Source organism: Oncorhynchus masou, chromosome 5, assembly GCF_036934945.1.
Source record: "Oncorhynchus masou masou isolate Uvic2021 chromosome 5, UVic_Omas_1.1, whole genome shotgun sequence".
In the NCBI taxonomy this organism is placed as follows: Eukaryota; Metazoa; Chordata; class Actinopteri; order Salmoniformes; family Salmonidae; genus Oncorhynchus; species Oncorhynchus masou.
In genome coordinates, this window is record NC_088216.1 from 1128049 (window position 1) to 1147352 (window position 19304).

Consider the following 19304-nt stretch of genomic DNA (forward strand, 5'->3'; position numbering starts at 1 on the left):
CTCCACGAGCTACTGGGGAATCATCCACAAGCTACTGGGGAATCATCCACAAGCTACTGGGGAATCCTCAACAAGCTACTGGGGAATCCGCCACAAGCTACTGGGGAAGCCTCCACAAGCTACTGGGGAATCATCCACAAGCTACTGGGGAATCATCCACAAGCTACTGGGGAATCCTCCACAAGCTACTGGGGAATCCTCCACGAGCTACTGGGGAATCATCCACGAGCTACTGGGGAATCATCCACAAGCTACTGGGGAGTCCACCACAAGCTACTGGGGAAGCCTCCACAAGCCAAGAGTGGCAAAGCTGTCATCAAGGCAAAGGGTGGCTACTTTGAAGAATCTCAAATATAAAATATATTTTGATTTAACACTTGGTTTAACACTTGTTTTGGTTACTACATGATCCCATATGTGTTATTTCATAATTGTGATGTCTTCACTATTAAAGAAATAAAGAAAAAACCTGGAATGAGAAGGTGTATCCAAACTTTTGACTGGTACTGTATGTTGGGTTGGTAGAATGTGGAAAAACCCACCTCATTGGTTAATATTCACTGTAGTAGAAACATCTGTTGGGCTGGTAGAATGTGGAAAAACCCACCTCATTGGTTAATATTCCCTGTAGTAGAAACATCTGTTGGGCTGGTAGAATGTGGAACAACCCACCTCATTGGTTAATATTCCCTGTAGTAGAAACATCTGTTGGACTGGTAGAATGTGGAACAACCCACCTCATTGGTTAATATTCCCTGTAGTAGAAACATCTGTTGGGCTGGTAGAATGTGGAAAAACCCACCTCATTGGTTAATATTCCCTGTAGTAGAAACATCTGTTGGGCTGGTAGAATGTGGAACGACCCACCTCATTGGTTAATATTCCCTGTAGTAGAAACATCTGTTGGGCTGGTAGAATGTGGAACGACCCATCTCATTGGTTAATATTCCCTGTAGTAGAAACATCTGTTGGGTTGGTAGAATGTGGAACGACCCATCTCATTGGTTAGTTTTCCCTGGGTAATGAGTAATGCAGTTTAAAGGCAGTGGTCCATTTTGAACCCACAACTCCCTCCCTGTTTTTCAACTAGTCGCTCAGTACAGCACCGTTAATATTTAATTGAACGTTCTAGTTCTTTTCCGTACTGGTCACAGCTCAGTACTGTTACACCGTGTAGAAGCAGTTTGGACCTACTCAGCACAGTTACACCGTGTAGGAGCAGTTTGGACCTACTCAGTACTGTTACACCGTGTAGGAGCAGTTTGGACCTACTCAGTACTGTTACACCGTGTAGGAGCAGTTTGGACCTACTCAGTACTGTTACACCGTGTAGGAGCAGTTTGGACGTACTCAGTACTGTTACACCGTGTCGGAGCAGTTTGGACCTACTCAGTACTCTTACACCGTGTAGGAGCAGTTTGGACCTACTCAGTACTGTTACACCGTGTCGGAGCAGTTTGGACCTACTCAGTACTGTTACACCGTGTAGGAGCAGTTTGGACCTACTCAGTACTGTTACACCGTGTAGGAGCAGTTTGGACGTACTCAGTACTGTTACACCGTGTAGGAGCAGTTTGGACCTACTCAGTACTGTTACACCGTGTCGGAGCAGTTTGGACCTACTCAGTACTGTTACACCGTGTAGGAGCAGTTTGGACCTACTCAGTACTGTTACACCGTGTAGGAGCAGTTTGGACCTAGCTACCTCATTGGGATATTATCTGTTTGTTTGATTTTCTAAATGTGCAGGAGTAAATTGTTTTAAATTCTCACTCATTAAAGATATTCGCTAATCGACACATGCTCTTCTTTATACGTCTCAATATAGTAATATTATATAAATAAAAAAAATAAATAAAAAAACATCTAATTAAGTGTCTCAAAATAAAATAAAAATGTCCCTTGACTGTTACCCTCCCAGCCACCTGGTGGCGATGTGACTGTTTCAGTCAATGCTGCCGGTGTGACGTATTATCTAATGGACGGGACGCTTCTTCAAACAACGGCAGCGAGTTATTCACCTCGGTAGCTTTCTAGCCAACATAGCAGATCTTTAAATGCTTTCGTTGTATATTAGCGACTGTGTTTTAAACACAGTTGTCGTATCTACTAGCTAGTTACACCATTTCATTAAATATCTACGTTGTTTTTAGTCAGCTAGCTAGCTGGGTAAATTAGCAGTGCTAGTCTTGTCACTAATGCTAACTAGCTAACATCCCAACCATGAGCTCACTAAACGACTCCCCACCTTCTGAAGAGGAGAAATGCTGGACGGAGAAAGAAACTCTGGGGCTGAACATTGTCGTGAAAGAGGAGAAGGAAGAAGAGGATGTCACAGTAAAACAAGAAACAGAGAGTGAGGCTGTTACAGTGAAAGAAGAAGAGAAAGAAGTTAAATTGACAGAAGATGAAGACGCGTTCAGAGTGAAAGAGGAGGATGTTACAGTAAAAGAAGAGGAGGAAGAGAAAGAGGAGATGACTGTCACAGTGAAAGAAGAAGAGGAAGACATTTTTGGAATGAAGGAAGTGGGGGAGATTACTGTCACATTGGAAGAAGAAGAAGAGACAGGAGATCTGATTAACAACAGTGAGTAATATCTTTGTGAAAGCTACAAATTGACGGGGCGGCCAATTAAAGCGTAAATCAATCAAATCAAATGTATTTATTAAGCCCTTTTTACATCAGCTGAGTGCTGGACAGAAACCCAGCCTAAAACCCCAAACAGCAAGCAATGCAGATGTAGAATCACGGTGGCTAGGAAAAACTCCCTAGGAAGAAACCTAGAGAGGAACCAGGCTATGAGGGGTGGCCAGTCCTCTTCTGGCTGTGCCGGGTGGAGATTATAACAGATGTTCAAATGTTCCAAAATGACCTGCAGGGTCAGATAATAATAATCACAGTGGTTGTAGAGGGTGCAACAGGTCAGCACCTCAGGAGTAAATGTCAGTTTGCTTTTCATAGCCGGTCATTCAGAGTATCTCTACCGCTCCTGCTGTCTCTAGAGAGTTGAAAACAGCAGGTCTGGGACCTGTAGCACATCCGGTGAACAGGTCAGGGTTCCATAGCCGCAGGCAGAACAGTTGAATCTGGAGCAGCAGCACTACCAGGACAGGAAGATCACATCAGTGACACAACCCACTCAAGTGACGCACCCCTCCTAGGGACGGCATTAAAGAGCACCAGTAAGCCAGTGACTCAGCCCCTGTAATAGGGTGAGAGGCAGAGAATCCCAGTGGAAAGAGGGGAACCGGCCAGGCAGAGACAGCAAGGACGGTTCGTTGCTCCAGTGCCTTTCCGTTCACCTTCACACCCCTGGGCCAGACTACACTCAATCATATGACCCACTGAAGAGACGAGTCTTCAGTAAAGACTTAAAGGTTGAGACAGAGTCTGCATCTCTCACATTGATTGGCAGACCATTCCATAAAAATGGAGCTCCCTAGGAGAAAGCCCTGCCTCCAGCTGTTTGCGTAGACATTCTAGGGACAGTAAGGGGGCATGCGTCTTGTGACCGTAGTGTACGTGTAGGTATGTACGGCTGGACCAAATCGGAAAGATAGGTAGGAGCAAGCCCATGTAATGCTTTGTAGGTTAGCGGTAAAACCTTGAAATCAGCCCTTGCCTTAACAGGGAGGCTAGCACTGGAGTAATATGATCAAATGTTCTAGTGCTAGTCCAGATTCTAGCAGCTGTGTTTAGCATTAACTGAGGTTTATTTAGTGCTTTATACTATCATCGAACGCTATGGAACCCTATAGAACACTATGGAACGCTATACAACCCTATAGAACACTATGGAACGCTATGGAACACTATAGACTATCATCTCTGGAAGATAAATATGTATTATTAGATTTAATTGTGCTGAGACTCACTTAAAATGTTTGCCTGACAGAAACCATTGATTTCAAAGTTTAACAAACCATACAGCTCTATTTACAAGGACCACTTTTAGTCCCCAACCGACCCCTCATGCCCCTAGGGGGGGTCGTTCGTACCCTGGGGGGTCGTGCCCCACAGTTTGGGAACCACCCTGAATCCTACTGACAACTTTACAAGCGTGATTCATAAATCAGGGAGAGAGATGTTTAATTAGACAAGAATGGATTCACTTTTTCTATGATAGATAAGGACACTACAGTTAAACGTTTCACATTGGATTTATTAACTACAAAAAGGTGGGATGCGTTTTTTAATTATGTTGCTGCTCTGCACAAACAAGCTGGTTAGCTAGTTAGCTGGCTTGGGCCCAACGTTAAGCCACCAGACATTCAAAGCTGCTCCTCCTTGGTTTAATTCTGTGGGCCTAATTCAGATGGTGACTGGCAGCTCACTGGTCTGTCCATGGTGACTGGCAGCTCACTGGTCTGTCCATAGTGACTGGCAGCTCACTGGTCTGTCCATAGTGACTGGCAGCTCACTGGTCTGTCCATAGTGACTGGCAGCTCACTGGTCTGTCCATAGTGACTGGCAGCTCACTGGTCTGTCCATAGTGACTGGCAGCTCACTGGTCTGTCCATAGTGACTGGCAGCTCACTGGTCTGTCCATAGTGACTGGCAGCTCACGTGTCTGTCCATAGTGACTGGCAGCTCACTTGTCTGTCCATAGTGACTGGTCTGTCCATAGTGACTGGCAGCTCACTGGTCTGTCGATAGTGACTGGCAGCTCACGTGTCTGTCCATAGTGACTGGCAGCTCACGTGTCTGTCCATAGTGACTGGCAGCTCACGTGTCTGTCCATAGTGACTGGCAGCTCACGTGTCTGTCCATAGTGACTGGCAGCTCACTTGTCTGTCCATAGTGACTGGCAGCTCACTGGTCTGTCCATAGTGACTGGCAGCTCACTTGTCTGTCCATAGTGACTGGTCTGTCCATAGTGACTGGCAGCTCACTGGTCTGTCGATAGTGACTGGCAGCTCACGTGTCTGTCCATAGTGACTGGCAGCTCACGTGTCTGTCCATAGTGACTGGCAGCTCACGTGTCTGTCCATAGTGACTGGCAGCTCACTTGTCTGTCCATAGTGACTGGCAGCTCACTGGTCTGTCCATAGTGACTGGCAGCTCACTGGTCTGTCCATAGTGACTGGTAGCTCACTGGTCTGTCCATAGTGACTGGCAGCTCACGTGTCTGTCCATAGTGACTGGCAGCTCACTTGTCTGTCCATAGTGACTGGCAGCTCACTTGTCTGTCCATAGTGACTGGCAGCTCACTTGTCTGTCCATAGTGACTGGCAGCTCACTTGTCTGTCCATAGTGACTGGCAGCTCACTTGTCTGTCCATAGTGACTGGCAGCTCACTGGTCTGTCCATAGTGACTGGTCTGTCCATAGTGACTGGTAGCTCACTGGTCTGTCCATAGTGACTGGCAGCTCACGTGTCTGTCCATAGTGACTGGCAGCTCACTTGTCTGTCCATAGTGACTGGCAGCTCACTTGTCTGTCCATAGTGACTGGCAGCTCACTTGTCTGTCCATAGTGACTGGCAGCTCACTTGTCTGTCCATAGTGACTGGCAGCTCACTTGTCTGTCCATAGTGACTGGCAGCTCACTTGTCTGTCCATAGTGACTGGCAGCTCACTGGTCTGTCCATAGTGACTGGTCTGTCCATAGTGACTGGCAGCTCACTTGTCTGTCCATAGTGACTGGTCTGTCCATAGTGACTGGTCTGTCCATAGTGACTGGCAGCTCACTTGTCTGTCCATAGTGACTGGTCTGTCCATAGTGACTGGTCTATCCATAGTGACTGATAGCTCACTGGTCTGTCCATAGTGACTGGTCTGTCCATAGTGACTGGCAGCTCACTGGTCTGTCCATAGTGACTGGCAGCTCACTGGTCTGTCCATAGTGACTGGTCTGTCCATAGTGACTGGCAGCTCACTGGTCTGTCCATAGTGACTGGCAGATCACTGGTCTGTCCATAGTGACTGGTAGCTCACTGGTCTGTCCATAGTGACTGGTCTGTCCATAGTGACTGGCAGCTCACTGGTCTGTCCATAGTGACTGGTCTGTCCATAGTGACTGGCAGCTCACTGGTCTGTCCATAGTGACTGGTCTGTCCATAGTGACTGGCAGCTCACTGGTCTGTCCATAGTGACTGGCAGCTCACTTGTCTGTCCACAGTGACTGGTCTGTCCATAGTGACTGGCAGCTCACTGGTCTGTCCACAGTGACTGGTCTGTCCATAGTGACTGGCAGCTCACTGGTCTGTCCATAGTGACTGGTCTGTCCATAGTGACTGGTAGCTCACTGGTCTGTCCATAGTGACTGGCAGCTCACTGGTCTGTCCATAGTGACTGGCAGCTCATTGGTCTGTCCATAGTGACTGGTCTGTCCATAGTGACTGGCAGCTCACTGGTCTGTCCATAGTGACTGGCAGCTCACTGGTCTGTCCATAGTGACTGGTCTGTCCATCGTGACTGGTAGCTCACTGGTCTGTCCATAGTGACTGGCAGCTCACTGGTCTGTCCATAGTGACTGATAGCTCACTGGTCTGTCCATAGTGACTGGTCTGTCCATAGTGACTGGCAGCTCACTGGTCTGTCCATAGTGACTGGTAGCTCACTGGTCTGTCCATAGTGACTGGTTTGTCCATAGTGACTGGCAGCTCACTGGTCTGTCCATAGTGACTATCAGTTCACTGGTCTGTCCATAGTGACTGGTCTGTCCATAGTGACTATCAGTTCACTGGTCTGTCCATAGTGACTGGTCTGTCCATAGTGACTGGCAGCTCACGTGTCTGTCCATAGTGACTGGCAGCTCACGTGTCTGTCCATAGTGACTGGCAGCTCACGTGTCTGTCCATAGTGACTGATAGCTCACTGGTCTGTCCATAGTGACTGGTCTGTCCATAGTGACTGGCAGCTCACTGGTCTGTCCATAGTGACTGGTAGCTCACTGGTCTGTCCATAGTGACTGGTTTGTCCATAGTGACTGGCAGCTCACTGGTCTGTCCATAGTGACTATCAGTTCACTTGTCTGTCCATAGTGACTGGTCTGTCCATAGTGACTATCAGTTCACTGGTCTGTCCATAGTGACTGGTCTGTCCATAGTGACTGGCAGCTCACGTGTCTGTCCATAGTGACTGGCAGCTCACGTGTCTGTCCATAGTGACTGGCAGCTCACGTGTCTGTCCATAGTGACTGGCAGCTCACGTGTCTGTCCATAGTGACTGGCAGCTCACGTGTCTGTCCATAGTGACTGGCAGCTCACTTGTCTGTCCATAGTGACTGGTCTGTCCATAGTGACTGGCAGCTCACTGGTCTGTCGATAGTGACTGGCAGCTCACTGGTCTGTCGATAGTGACTGGCAGCTCACGTGTCTGTCCATAGTGACTGGCAGCTCACGTGTCTGTCCATAGTGACTGGCAGCTCACGTGTCTGTCCATAGTGACTGGTCTGTCCATCGTGACTGGTAGCTCACTGGTCTGTCCATAGTGACTGGCAGCTCACTGGTCTGTCCATAGTGACTGATAGCTCACTGGTCTGTCCATAGTGACTGGTCTGTCCATAGTGACTGGCAGCTCACTGGTCTGTCCATAGTGACTGGTAGCTCACTGGTCTGTCCATAGTGACTGGTTTGTCCATAGTGACTATGAGTGTAGTAGTGTGTGTGTGTGTGTGTGTGTGTTATAAAATGACTGTGTTCTCATTTTTGACTTCAGAGCGCTCTCTCCGAATAAAGAATGAACCTTTTGCAGAGACTTTGCCGAATTATTTTTAAACCAGGGACTTACAAACCTTGGGGATTTGGTCAAAGCTATAAAATAGTTGAGTTATCATCATTGGGATTGAAAATTCTCGTGACTGTGTTTTCATGTTATTCTGTGACTTGGATTAGTTAGTTAGTAAATAAATAATTAAACCAATTTGTATATCGCTGATTCATTATTTATGCGAGGGTTTGTGCAGATATCCGAGGTTTGCAATGTTCAGTAATGAGAACCGATGCGAGACAGTACGTTAAGCGATTGTTTTGATAAGATATGAAAACATCTGGGGAGTCGATTTGGGAAATAGTCTCTTTAAACATTTTCCCGTGGTGCCCCCGACTTCCTAGTTAATTCAAGTTTAAATGATTAGTTTAATCACGTAATAATAATTACACAGAATTGATTTGATAAAATAACAGTCTTCACATTTATTGATGTCACGGAACGACACTACTTTGACATTTTGTCTTTGACAGTGGTCCTCCTTTATGGGATAAACCAGTCCTTAATGGTTATGGGTTCAGCTGTATAGGATAAACCAGTCCTTAATGGTTATGGGTTCAGCTGTATAATAAACCAGTCCTTAATGGTTATGGGTTCAGCTGTATAATAAACCAGTCCTTTATGGTTATGGGTTCAGCTGTATAATAAACCAGTCCTTTATGGTTATGGGTTCAGCTGTATAGGATAAACCAGTCCTTTATGGTTATGGGTTCAGCTGTATAGGATAAACCAGTCCTTAATGGTTATGGGTCCAGCTGTATAATAAACCAGTCCTTAATGGTTATGGGTCCAGCTGTATAATAAACCAGTCCTTTATGGTTATGGGTTCAGCTGTATAGGATAAACCAGTCCTTAATGGTTATGGGTTCAGCTATACAGGATAAACCAGTCCTTTATGGTTATGGGTTCAGCTATACAGGATAAACCAGTCCTTAATGGTTATGGGTTCAGCTGTATAGGATAAACCAGTCCTTTATGGTTATGGGTTCAGCTGTATAATAAACCAGTCCTTAATGGTTATGGGTTCAGCTGTATAATAAACCAGTCCTTTATGGTTATGGGTTCAGCTGTATAATAAACCAGTCCTTTATGGTTATGGGTTCAGCTGTATAGGATAAACCAGTCCTTTATGGTTATGGGTTCAGCTGTATAGGATAAACCAGTCCTTAATGGTTATGGGTCCAGCTGTATAATAAACCAGTCCTTAATGGTTATGGGTCCAGCTGTATAATAAACCAGTCCTTTATGGTTATGGGTTCAGCTGTATAGGATAAACCAGTCCTTAATGGTTATGGGTTCAGCTATACAGGATAAACCAGTCCTTTATGGTTATGGGTTCAGCTATACAGGATAAACCAGTCCTTAATGGTTATGGGTTCAGCTGTATAGGATAAACCAGTCCTTTATGGTTATGGGTTCAGCTGTACAGGATAAACCAGTCCTTTATGGTTATGGGTTCAGCTGTATAATAAACCAGTCCTTTATGGTTATGGGTTCAGCTGTATAATAGACCAGTCCTTTATGGTTATGGGTTCAGATGTACAGGATAAACCAGTCCTTAATGGTTATGGGTTCAGCTGTATAATAAACCAGTCCTTTATGGTTATGGGTTCAGCTGTACAGGATAAACCAGTCCTTTATGGGTATGGGTTCAGCTGTATAATAAACCAGTCCTTTATGGTTATGGGTTCAGCTGTATAATAAACCAGTCCTTTATGGTTATGGGTTCAGCTGTATAATAAACCAGTCCTTTATGGTTATGGGTTCAGCTGTATAATAAACCAGTCCTTTATGGTTATGGGTTCAGCTGTATAATAAACCAGTCCTTTATGGTTATGGGTTCAGCTGTATAATAAACCAGTCCTTTATGGTTATGGGTTCAGCTGTATAATAAACCAGTCCTTTATGGTTATGGGTTCAGCTGTATAATAAACCAGTCCTTTATGGTTATGGGTTCAGCTGTATAATAAACCAGTCCTTTATGGTTATGGGTTCAGCTGTATAATAAACCAGTCCTTTATGGTTATGGGTTCAGCTGTATAATAAACCAGTCCTTTATGGTTATGGGTTCAGCTGTATAATAAACCAGTCCTTTATGGTTATGGGTTCAGCTGTATAATAAACCAGTCCTTTATGGTTATGGGTTCAGCTACCAGTCCTTCCTACATAGACCGGTCCCAGTTGGTAATGATTTTAAACACATACCGGTCCCAGTTGGTAATGATGGTAAACACAGACCGGTCCCAGTTGGTAATGATGGTAAACACAGACCAGGTCCCAGTTGGTAATGATGGTAAACACAGACCAGTTCCCAGTTGGCAATGATGGTAAACACAGACCGGTCCCAGTTGGTAATGATGGTAAACACAGACCAGTTCCCAGTTGATAATGACGGTAAACACAGACCAGTTCCCAGTTGGTAATGACGGTAAACACAGACCGGTCCCAGTTGATAATGATGGTAAACACAGACCAGTTCCCAGTTGGTAATGATGGTAAACACAGATCAGGTCCCAGTTGGTAATGATGGTAAACACAGACCAGTTCCCAGTTGATAATGATGGTAAACACAGACCAGTTCCCAGTTGGTAATGATGGTAAACACAGACCAGTTCCCAGTTGGTAATGATGGTAAACACAGACCAGTTCCCAGTTGGTAATGATGGTAAACACAGACCGGTCCCAGTTGATAATGATGGTAAACACAGACCAGTTCCCAGTTGGTAATGATGGTAAACACAGACCAGGTCCCAGTTGGTAATGATGGTAAACACAGACCGGTCCCAGCTGGTAATGATGGTAAACACAGACCAGGTCCCAGCTGGTAATGATGGTAAACACAGACCAGGTCCCAGTTGATAATGATGGTAAACACAGACCAGGTCCCAGTTGGTAATGGTGGTAACACAGACCGGTCAGGTTCTAACTAAAACAGGTTCTAACTGATAATGATGGTATAAAACAGGTTCTAACTGATAATGATGGTATAAAACAGGTTCTAACTGATAATGATGGTATAAAACAGGTTCTAACTGATAATGATTGTATAAAACAGGTTCTAACTGATAATGATTGTATACAACAGGTTCTAACTGATAATGATGGTATACAACAAGTTCCAACTGATAATGATGGTATAACAGATTCTAACTGATAATGATTGTATACAACAGGTTCTAACTGATAATGATGGTATACAACAAGTTCCAACTGATAATGATGGTATAACAGGTTCTAACTGATAATGATTGTATACAACAGGTTCTAACTGATAATGATGGTATAACAGGTTCTAACTGATAATGATTGTATACAACAGGTTCTAACTGATAATGATGGTATACAACAAGTTCCAACTGATAATGATGGTATAACAGGTTCCAACTGATAATGATTGGTATAAAACAGGTTCTAACTGATAATGATGGTATAAAACAGGTTCTAACTGATAATGATTGGTATAAAACAGGTTCTAACTGATAATGATTGGTATAAAACAGGTTCTAACTGATAATGATTGGTATAAAACAGGTTCTAACTGATAATGATTGGTATAAAACAGGTTCTAACTGATAATGATGGTAAAACAGGTTCTAACTGATAATGATGGTATAAAACAGGTTCTAACTGATAATGATTGTATACAACAGGTTCTAACTGATAATGATGGTATAACAGGTTCTAACTGATAATGATTGGTATAAAACAGGTTCTAACTGATAATGATGGTATACAACAAGTTCCAACTGATAATGATGGTATAACAGGTTCTAACTGATAATGATTGTATACAACAGGTTCTAACTGATAATGATGGTATAAAACAGGTTCTAACTGATAATGATTGGTATAAAACAGGTTCTAACTGATAATGATTGGTATAAAACAGGTTCTAACTGATAATGATTGGTATAAAACAGGTTCTAACTGATAATGATGGTAAAACAGGTTCTAACTGATAATGATGGTATAAAACAGGTTCTAACTGATAATGATGGTATAAAACAGGTTCTAACTGATAATGATGGTAAAACAGGTTCTAACTGATAATGATTGGTATAAAACAGTTTCTAACTGATTATGATGGTATAAAACAGGTTCTAACTGATAATGATGGTATAAAACAGGTTCTAACTGATTATGATGGTATAAAACAGGTTCTAACTGATAATGATGGTAAAACAGGTTCTAACTGATAATGATGGTATAAAACAGGTTCTAACTGATAATGATGGTATAAAACAGGTTCTAACTGATAATGATGGTATAAAACAGGTTCTAACTGATAATGATGGTATAAAACAGGTTCTAACTGATAATGATGGTATAAAACAGGTTCTAACTGATTATGATGGTATAAAACAGGTTCTAACTGATAATGATGGTATAAAACAGGTTCTAACTGATAATGATGGTAAAACAGGTTCTAACTGATAATGATGGTATAAAACAGGTTCTAACTGATTATGATGGTATAAAACAGGTTCTAACTGATAATGATTGGTATAAAACAGGTTCTGACTGATAATGATTGGTATAAAACAGGTTCTGACTGATAATGATTGGTATAAAACAGGTTCTAACTGATAATGATTGGTATAAAACAGGTTCTAACTGATAATGATTGGTATAAAACAGGTTCTAACTGATTATGATGGTATAAAACAGGTTCTAACTGATTATGATGGTATAAAACAGGTTCTAACTGATAATGATGGTATAAAACAGGTTCTAACTGATAATGATTGGTATAAAACAGGTTCTAACTGATAATGATTGGTATAAAACAGGTTCTAACTGATAATGATTGGTATAAAACAGGTTCTAACTGATAATGATTGGTATAAAACAGGTTCTAACTGATAATGATTGGTATAAAACAGGTTCTAACTGATAATGATGGTATAAAACAGGTTCTAACTGATAATGATTGGTATAAAACAGGTTCTAACTGATAATGATTGGTATAAAACAGGTTCTAACTGATAATGATGGTATAAAACAGGTTCTAACTGATAATGATTGGTATAAAACAGGTTCTAACTGATAATGATTGGTATAAAACAGGTTCTAACTGATAATGATTGGTATAAAACAGGTTCTAACTGATAATGATTGGTATAAAACAGGTTCTAACTGATTTTTTTTTTTTTTTACCTTTATTTTACTCGGCAAGTCAGTTAAGAACACATTCTTATTTTCAATGACGGCCTGGGAACAGTGGGTTAACTGCCTGTTCAGGGGCAGAACGACAGATTTGTACCTTGTCAGCTCGGGGGTTTGAACTCACAACCTTCCGGTTACTAGTCCAACGCTCTAACCACTAGGCTACCCAGCTGATAATGACGGTATAACAGGTTCTAACTGATAATGATGGTATAACAGGTTCTAACTGATAATGATGGTATAAAACAGGTTCCAGTTGATTTTGTTTGGAAACCCCCTATGTACCATTCTAGCCCCATCTTTTTATTTATTTCACCTTTATTTAACAAGGTACGCAAGTTGAGAACAAGTTCTCATTTACAATTGCGACCTGGCCAAGATAAAGCAAAGCAGTTCGACACATACAACGACACAGAGTTACACATGGAGCAAAAAAAACATGCATTCAATAATACAGTATAAACAAGTCTATATATGATGTGAGCAAATGAGGTGAGGTAAGGGAGGTAAAGGCAAAAAAAGGCCATGGCGGCAAAGTAAATACAATATAGCAAGTAAAACACTGGAATGGTAGATTTGCAATGGAAGAATGTGCAAAGTAGAAATAAAAATAATGGGGTGCAAAGGAGCAAAATAAATTAATTAATTAAATACAGTAGGGAAAGAGGTAGTTGTTTGGGCTAAATTATAGGTGGGCTATGTACAGGTGCAGTAATCTGTGAGCTGCACTGACAGTTGGTGCTTAAAGCTAGTGAGGGAGATATTTGTTTCCAGTTTCAGTGCTTTTTGTAGTTCGTTCCAGTCATTGGCAGCAGAGAACTGGAAGGAGAGGTCGGCCAAAGAAAGAATTGGTTTTGGGGGTGACTAGAGAGATAAACCTGCTGGAGCGTGTGCTACAGGTGGGAGATGCTATGGTGACCAGCGAGCTGAGATAAGGGGGACTTTACCTAGCAGGGTCTTGTAGATGACATGGAGCCAGTGGGTTTGGCGACGAGTATGAAGCGAGGGCCAGCCAAAGAGCGTACAGGTCGCAATGGTGGGTAGTATATGGGGCTTTGGTGACAAAACGGATTGCACTGTGATAGACTGCATCCAATTTGTTGAGTAGGGTATTGGAGGCTATTTTGTAAAGGACATTGCCAAAGTCGAGGATTGGTAGGATGGTCAGTTTTACAAGGGTATGTTTGGCAGCATGAGTGAAGGATGCTTTGTTTGCGAAATAGGAAGCCAATTCTAGATTTAACTTTGGATTGGAGATGTTTGATATGGGTCTGGAAGGAGAGTTTACAGTCTAACCAGACCCCTAAGTATTTGTAGTTGTCCACGTATTCTAAATCAGAGCCGTCCAGAGTAGTGATGTTGGACAGGCGGGTAGGTGCGGGTAGCGATCGGTTGAAGAGCATGCATTTAGTTTTACTTGTATTTAAGAGCAATTGGAGGCCACGGAACTTAACATGTTATGTACCACTCTTGCCCCATCTTAACCTATTATGTACCATTCTAGTAGCAAACCAACAATTAGCCATTAAGTGGAGATTAGTTGATTAATTTCCTGGGAGGGCTGTGGGACAGTGGAGAATAGTTTATGAATTTTCTGGGAGGTGTCATGAACCGGCTCAAAGCCCGTAACAAAGGGAGACAACGTGGAGATAGGAGTAACAAAATATATATTTATTAACCAAAGCAACTAAGGAAAATATACAATGGTGTGTGTAATCAGTAATCAGTAGTGTAAGTGAGTGTTTTGCATGCATGAATGTGATAATGCAGGGTGTTGAAAGGTGCCAATGCAAACAAACAAAAGGCCACCAAGAACCACAACACAATCTACAATGGTGTCTGCATGGAGAGAGTCTCTTCCATGAATGTGGAAGAGGTCTATTTATCCTGGGACACACCTGGCCCAGGTGTTTCCCATGTAGCTGACGACCCTCCCCAACTCCGCCCACCGGCATCCTAATAAGGAAACAAGAACAAAGACAGAATACGGCAGACAGAGTGGGACGGTCGTCACAGGAGGGCTGTGGGACAGTGGATGTGTAGGAATAATTCAAATGGAACTGTTAACAGCCATTAACTGGGATTAACGTGAATAAGTAACAGCTATCAACCAATCAGCATCCAGGATCCACATTTTGTGTTTCATAATGAGGGATCTAGTCTGGATTAAACCTCATAGGAAAACAGTTTTATAATGGAGGTTTCAGTCAGGTCTGTCTGTTTAACTAAATACTCTGTTTAACTAAATACTCCTTTTGTCTTTGGCAGGAGAGAGACCAGACTCTCCATCTGACAGCAGAAAGAGTCCTTCAGGGGAACCAGACCCTGAGACGCCCAATCCAGCGATGCAACACCACTGCTCCCAGTGTAATATGAGTTTTAAGTGGTTATGGAAGCTGAAAGAGCATGAAAGGAAACACACAGGAGAAAAGCACTTCCAATGCTCCCAGTGTGGAAATAGATTCTCACGATCACATGACCTAAAATCACATGAGAGGACACACACAGGCGAAAAACCTCACAATTGCTCACAGTGTGGAAAGCTTTTTTCCCATTTAGGGAACCTGAACAAACATAAGAGAATACACTCTGGAGAGAAGCCTTACCCCTGTTCCCATTGTGGAAAGAATTTTAGGTTGTCGGGTAACCTGAAAACGCATGAGAGGACACACACAGGGGAGAAACCTTACCATTGCTCCCTGTGTGGTAAGGATTTTACCAAGTTAGGGAACCTGAAAGATCACGAGAAGAAACACACAGGAGAAAAGCCTTACCACTGCTCCAATTGTGGAAAGAGATTTTCAACATCATCAGACTTAAGAAAGCATGAGATGACGCACACCGGGGAGAAATCGTACCATTGCTCTCAGTGTGGAAATAGTTTCTTACGATCACATGACCTGAGAGCACATGAGCGGACACACACAGGGGAAAAACCACACAGTTGTTCCCAGTGTGGAAAGTGTTTTTTGCATTTAGGGAGCCTGAACAAACATAAGAAAATACACTCTGGAGAGAAGCCTTACCCCTGTTCCCATTGTGGAAAATTCTTTAGGTCGTTAGATAACATGAGGAGGCATGAGAAGACACATGCAGGGAAGAAGCTTTACCATTGCACCTTGTGCGGAAAGAGATATTCACGATCACATGATCTAAAATCACATAAAAGGAAACACACAGGGGAAGAAAACACGCAATTACACACACAGGGGAAAAATCACACAATGGGTCCCAGTGTGGAAAGAATCACACGCAGTTAGAGAACCGTTCCCATTGTGGAACTATATTTTCCCAATCACATGACCTAAATTCACATCAAATCTAACCAAGCTATATTTATTCAGCACATTTCAGACATGGAGTGGAACACAATGGGCTTCACAGGAGAAAACAATGAAAACAAAAACTGAAATATTTACTACACAAGAAACATAAGAGGATATAAAAAAACAAAAGATTAACAATAAAAACATTTGTGCCCAGCTGTGGATAAAACACTGCTAGCATTTGTCTGCTCCATTTGCATGATGGCTAGCAGCTAATTGCTACTTAACACTGCTAGCATTTATCTGCTCCATTTTCATGATGGCGAGCAGCTAATTGCTACTTAACACTGCTAGCATGTGTCTGCTCCATTTTCATGATGGCTAACAGCTAATTGCTACTTAACACTGCTAGCATTTGTCTGCTCCATTTTCATGATGGTTAGCAGCTAATTGCTACTTAACACTGCTAGCATGTGTCTGCTCCATTTTCACGATGGTTAGCAGCTAATTGCTACTTAACACTGCTAGCATTTGTCTGCTCCATTTTCACGATGGTTAGCAGCTAATTGCTACTTAACACTGCTAGCATGTGGTCTGCTCCATTTGTCATGATGGTTAGCAGCTAATTGCTACTTAACAGGAATCCAGGACTTGCGGTGTCAGCCATAAAGGCTGACTACATTGCGGAACCAGTAGCAATTGTTTTTTTGTTTTTTTTTGTTTTTTTCTTGTGGAGTATTACAACATACAATCTACCTGCAGTGAAGCCGTTCAACATTTACATTACATTCAGTCATCTAGCAGACTCCCGTCCGGAGTGACCCACACGAGCAACCAGGCTCAAGCGTCCCGCCCAAAGGGATGTCGACAGATCTCCCAACAAGTCAAATCGAGGACTCAAACCATTTATATATATTTTGTGAAATGAATACCAAGTATGTCCACTTCACCATCAGCCCATTTTACAGGTAAACTACAGGATCATGTAAAAGCTGTTTTTTGTAAAGGTCCAATACGTAATATTGTAGACTTGTCATAATTAGGAGTCCAGAAAAGTTATCTTCAATGAGACAGTGAGACAACGTGAGTCATCGGCCACCTTGGATTTCTAATCCTTAATGTTTTTTAAGCTCTTGGATTTACTAATCCTCTAATTGTACTGTTGTTGTTAGTTTGGCTCCTCCCCCTCCCCTCTCGCCCATTCATTGTACTGTTGTTGTTGCATTTTTCTCCATATTCATTTGCTTTATTTTTGTAATAGATTACATTAGATCGTTCTGGAATAAGTTCCTCAAGTTCTTTTGTTGTTTTTTTCTCTAACCTATTTTGTATCTCTGTAGTATTGTTTTTATTGCTTCTCCCTGAACTATAGGTTCATGTATTTCCATTGTTAGTCTTCTCTTTAGACAGAAACAACTCTTTTATTATTATTATTGATTAATATTGATAGATATTGATATTGATTGATAGATGAATACCATATAGAGTAATACCATATAGAGTAATACCATATAGAGTAATACCATATAGAGTAATACCATATAGAGTAATACCATATAGATGATCTGTTTTTCCATCCACTTTTATATTCAAAACCTTCCTTGCGAATAATTCTTGACTGTTTACACATTCGGATCGACATTTTTGATAATTAATATCATCACACCTTTTGAGTTGCTTTGTCCACGTGACAGAACATTATTTCACCAACCCCATTTCCTTTTTCAACGCAACTTCATGTCAGGATGTAGATGGAGTTTCCTGTAAATAGTAGATGATATATTCCTTTTCTTTCAGCCACATAAAGACTGATCTTTTCCTATAATCTCTTAAACCGTTACAATTCTAACCGGCTATACTTATTGTAGCCCTTACTGTAACTAGACATTATTCTCAGTCTAAATGGACCATAATTAGTGCTTGTAAAGTTACTGCCATAAGAGGTATTATGACAGTCAAAAATAGAGATTTCAAATGTCTGATGTTTAGAATTCAAGAAACGGGTTCTAACAACATTTGTTTGTTTTTGTTTGCCTGTGAGCCAATGCCACAGATGTTAGAACATGTAGTTAAGATATGACGTGTGTAGTAGATCTGTGTAGGTCGATGTGTATGGTCGTGGATGTGATTTAGTGAGTGTGTGTACGATGTCTGGATTAGAGTAAGACTGTAATGTGTGATGTCTGAAATAAAGAATAACCCAGACAGTTTGCATGGTTGAGTGTGTGTGTGTGTCTGTGTGTGTGTGTGTGTGTGTGTGTGTGTGTGTGTGTGTGTGTGTGTGTTACATGAAGTGTAGCCTTAATATTCAGGATGATGATTGTAATCCGTGTCGTACATAAACCTCATTAAACATAATTTTCATAGAAAAACACATCCCAGCATTTCCATGGTAATTGACGTTTCACATAATGATGAAAGAGACCTTGCATTACTATAGAGACGGATTCACTACAGTACAAATGTATCCCGTACATTATGTTGTTATTCCCCATCGTTTATATTCTGATAACTTCCCATTGCTTGTTGTAAACATAAATACACATATAGACCAAGACACAAAAGATAGATGAACAGAAATCATATTTAATTACAGAAAAGTTCTCGACAATAGAGAGAGACAGCGTGAGAGAAGAAAAGAGAGGGGAGAGGAGAGAGAGATGATACTGGGGAATCCTCCACAAGCTACTGGGGAATCATCCACAAGCTACAGGTGAATCCTCCACAAGCTACTGGGGAATCATCCACAAGCTACTGGGGAATCCTCCACAAGCTACTGGGAAATCATCCACAAGCTACTGGGGAATCCTCCACAAGCTACTGGGGAATCATCCACAAGCTACTGGGGAATCATCCACAAGCTACTGGGGAATCATCCACAAGCTACTGGGGAATCATCCACAAGCTACTGGGGAATCATCCACAAGCTACTGGGGAATCCTCCACAAGCTACTGGGGAATCATCCACAAGCTACTGGGGAATCATCCACAAGCTACTGGGGAATCCTCCACAAGCTACTGGGGAATCCTCCACAAGCTACTGGGGAATCCTCCACGAGCTACTGGGGAATCATCCACAAGCTACTGGGGAATCATCCACAAGCTACTGGGGAGTCCACCACAAGCTACTGGGGAAGCCTCCACAAGCCAAGAGTGGCAA

General features: G+C 42.3%; 1 protein-coding gene across 1 annotated transcript; it reads left to right on the forward strand.

The window, feature by feature from the left end:
- The first annotated feature begins 1986 nt into the window (after positions 1-1986).
- LOC135530678 (zinc finger protein 625-like) lies at positions 1987-16713 on the forward strand. Its single transcript, XM_064958929.1, has 2 exons — positions 1987-2587; positions 15147-16713. The coding sequence occupies exons 1-2, from the start codon at positions 2224-2226 to the stop codon at positions 16136-16138; spliced, it is 1356 nt and encodes a 451-aa protein (XP_064815001.1). The 5' UTR covers positions 1987-2223; the 3' UTR covers positions 16139-16713.
- Positions 16714-19304: the final 2591 nt, after the last annotated feature.

What these genes read in the sequence shown, in the direction of transcription:
- LOC135530678 (XM_064958929.1), top strand. Translation starts at nt 2,224, where the DNA reads ATGAGCTCACTAAACGACTCCCCACCTTCTGAAGAGGAGAAATGCTGG. An exon ending in AGGAGATCTGATTAACAACA is followed by an intron (nt 2,588 to 15,146) that starts GTGAGTAATATC and finishes TGTCTTTGGCAG; the next exon opens with GAGAGAGACCAGACTCTCCA.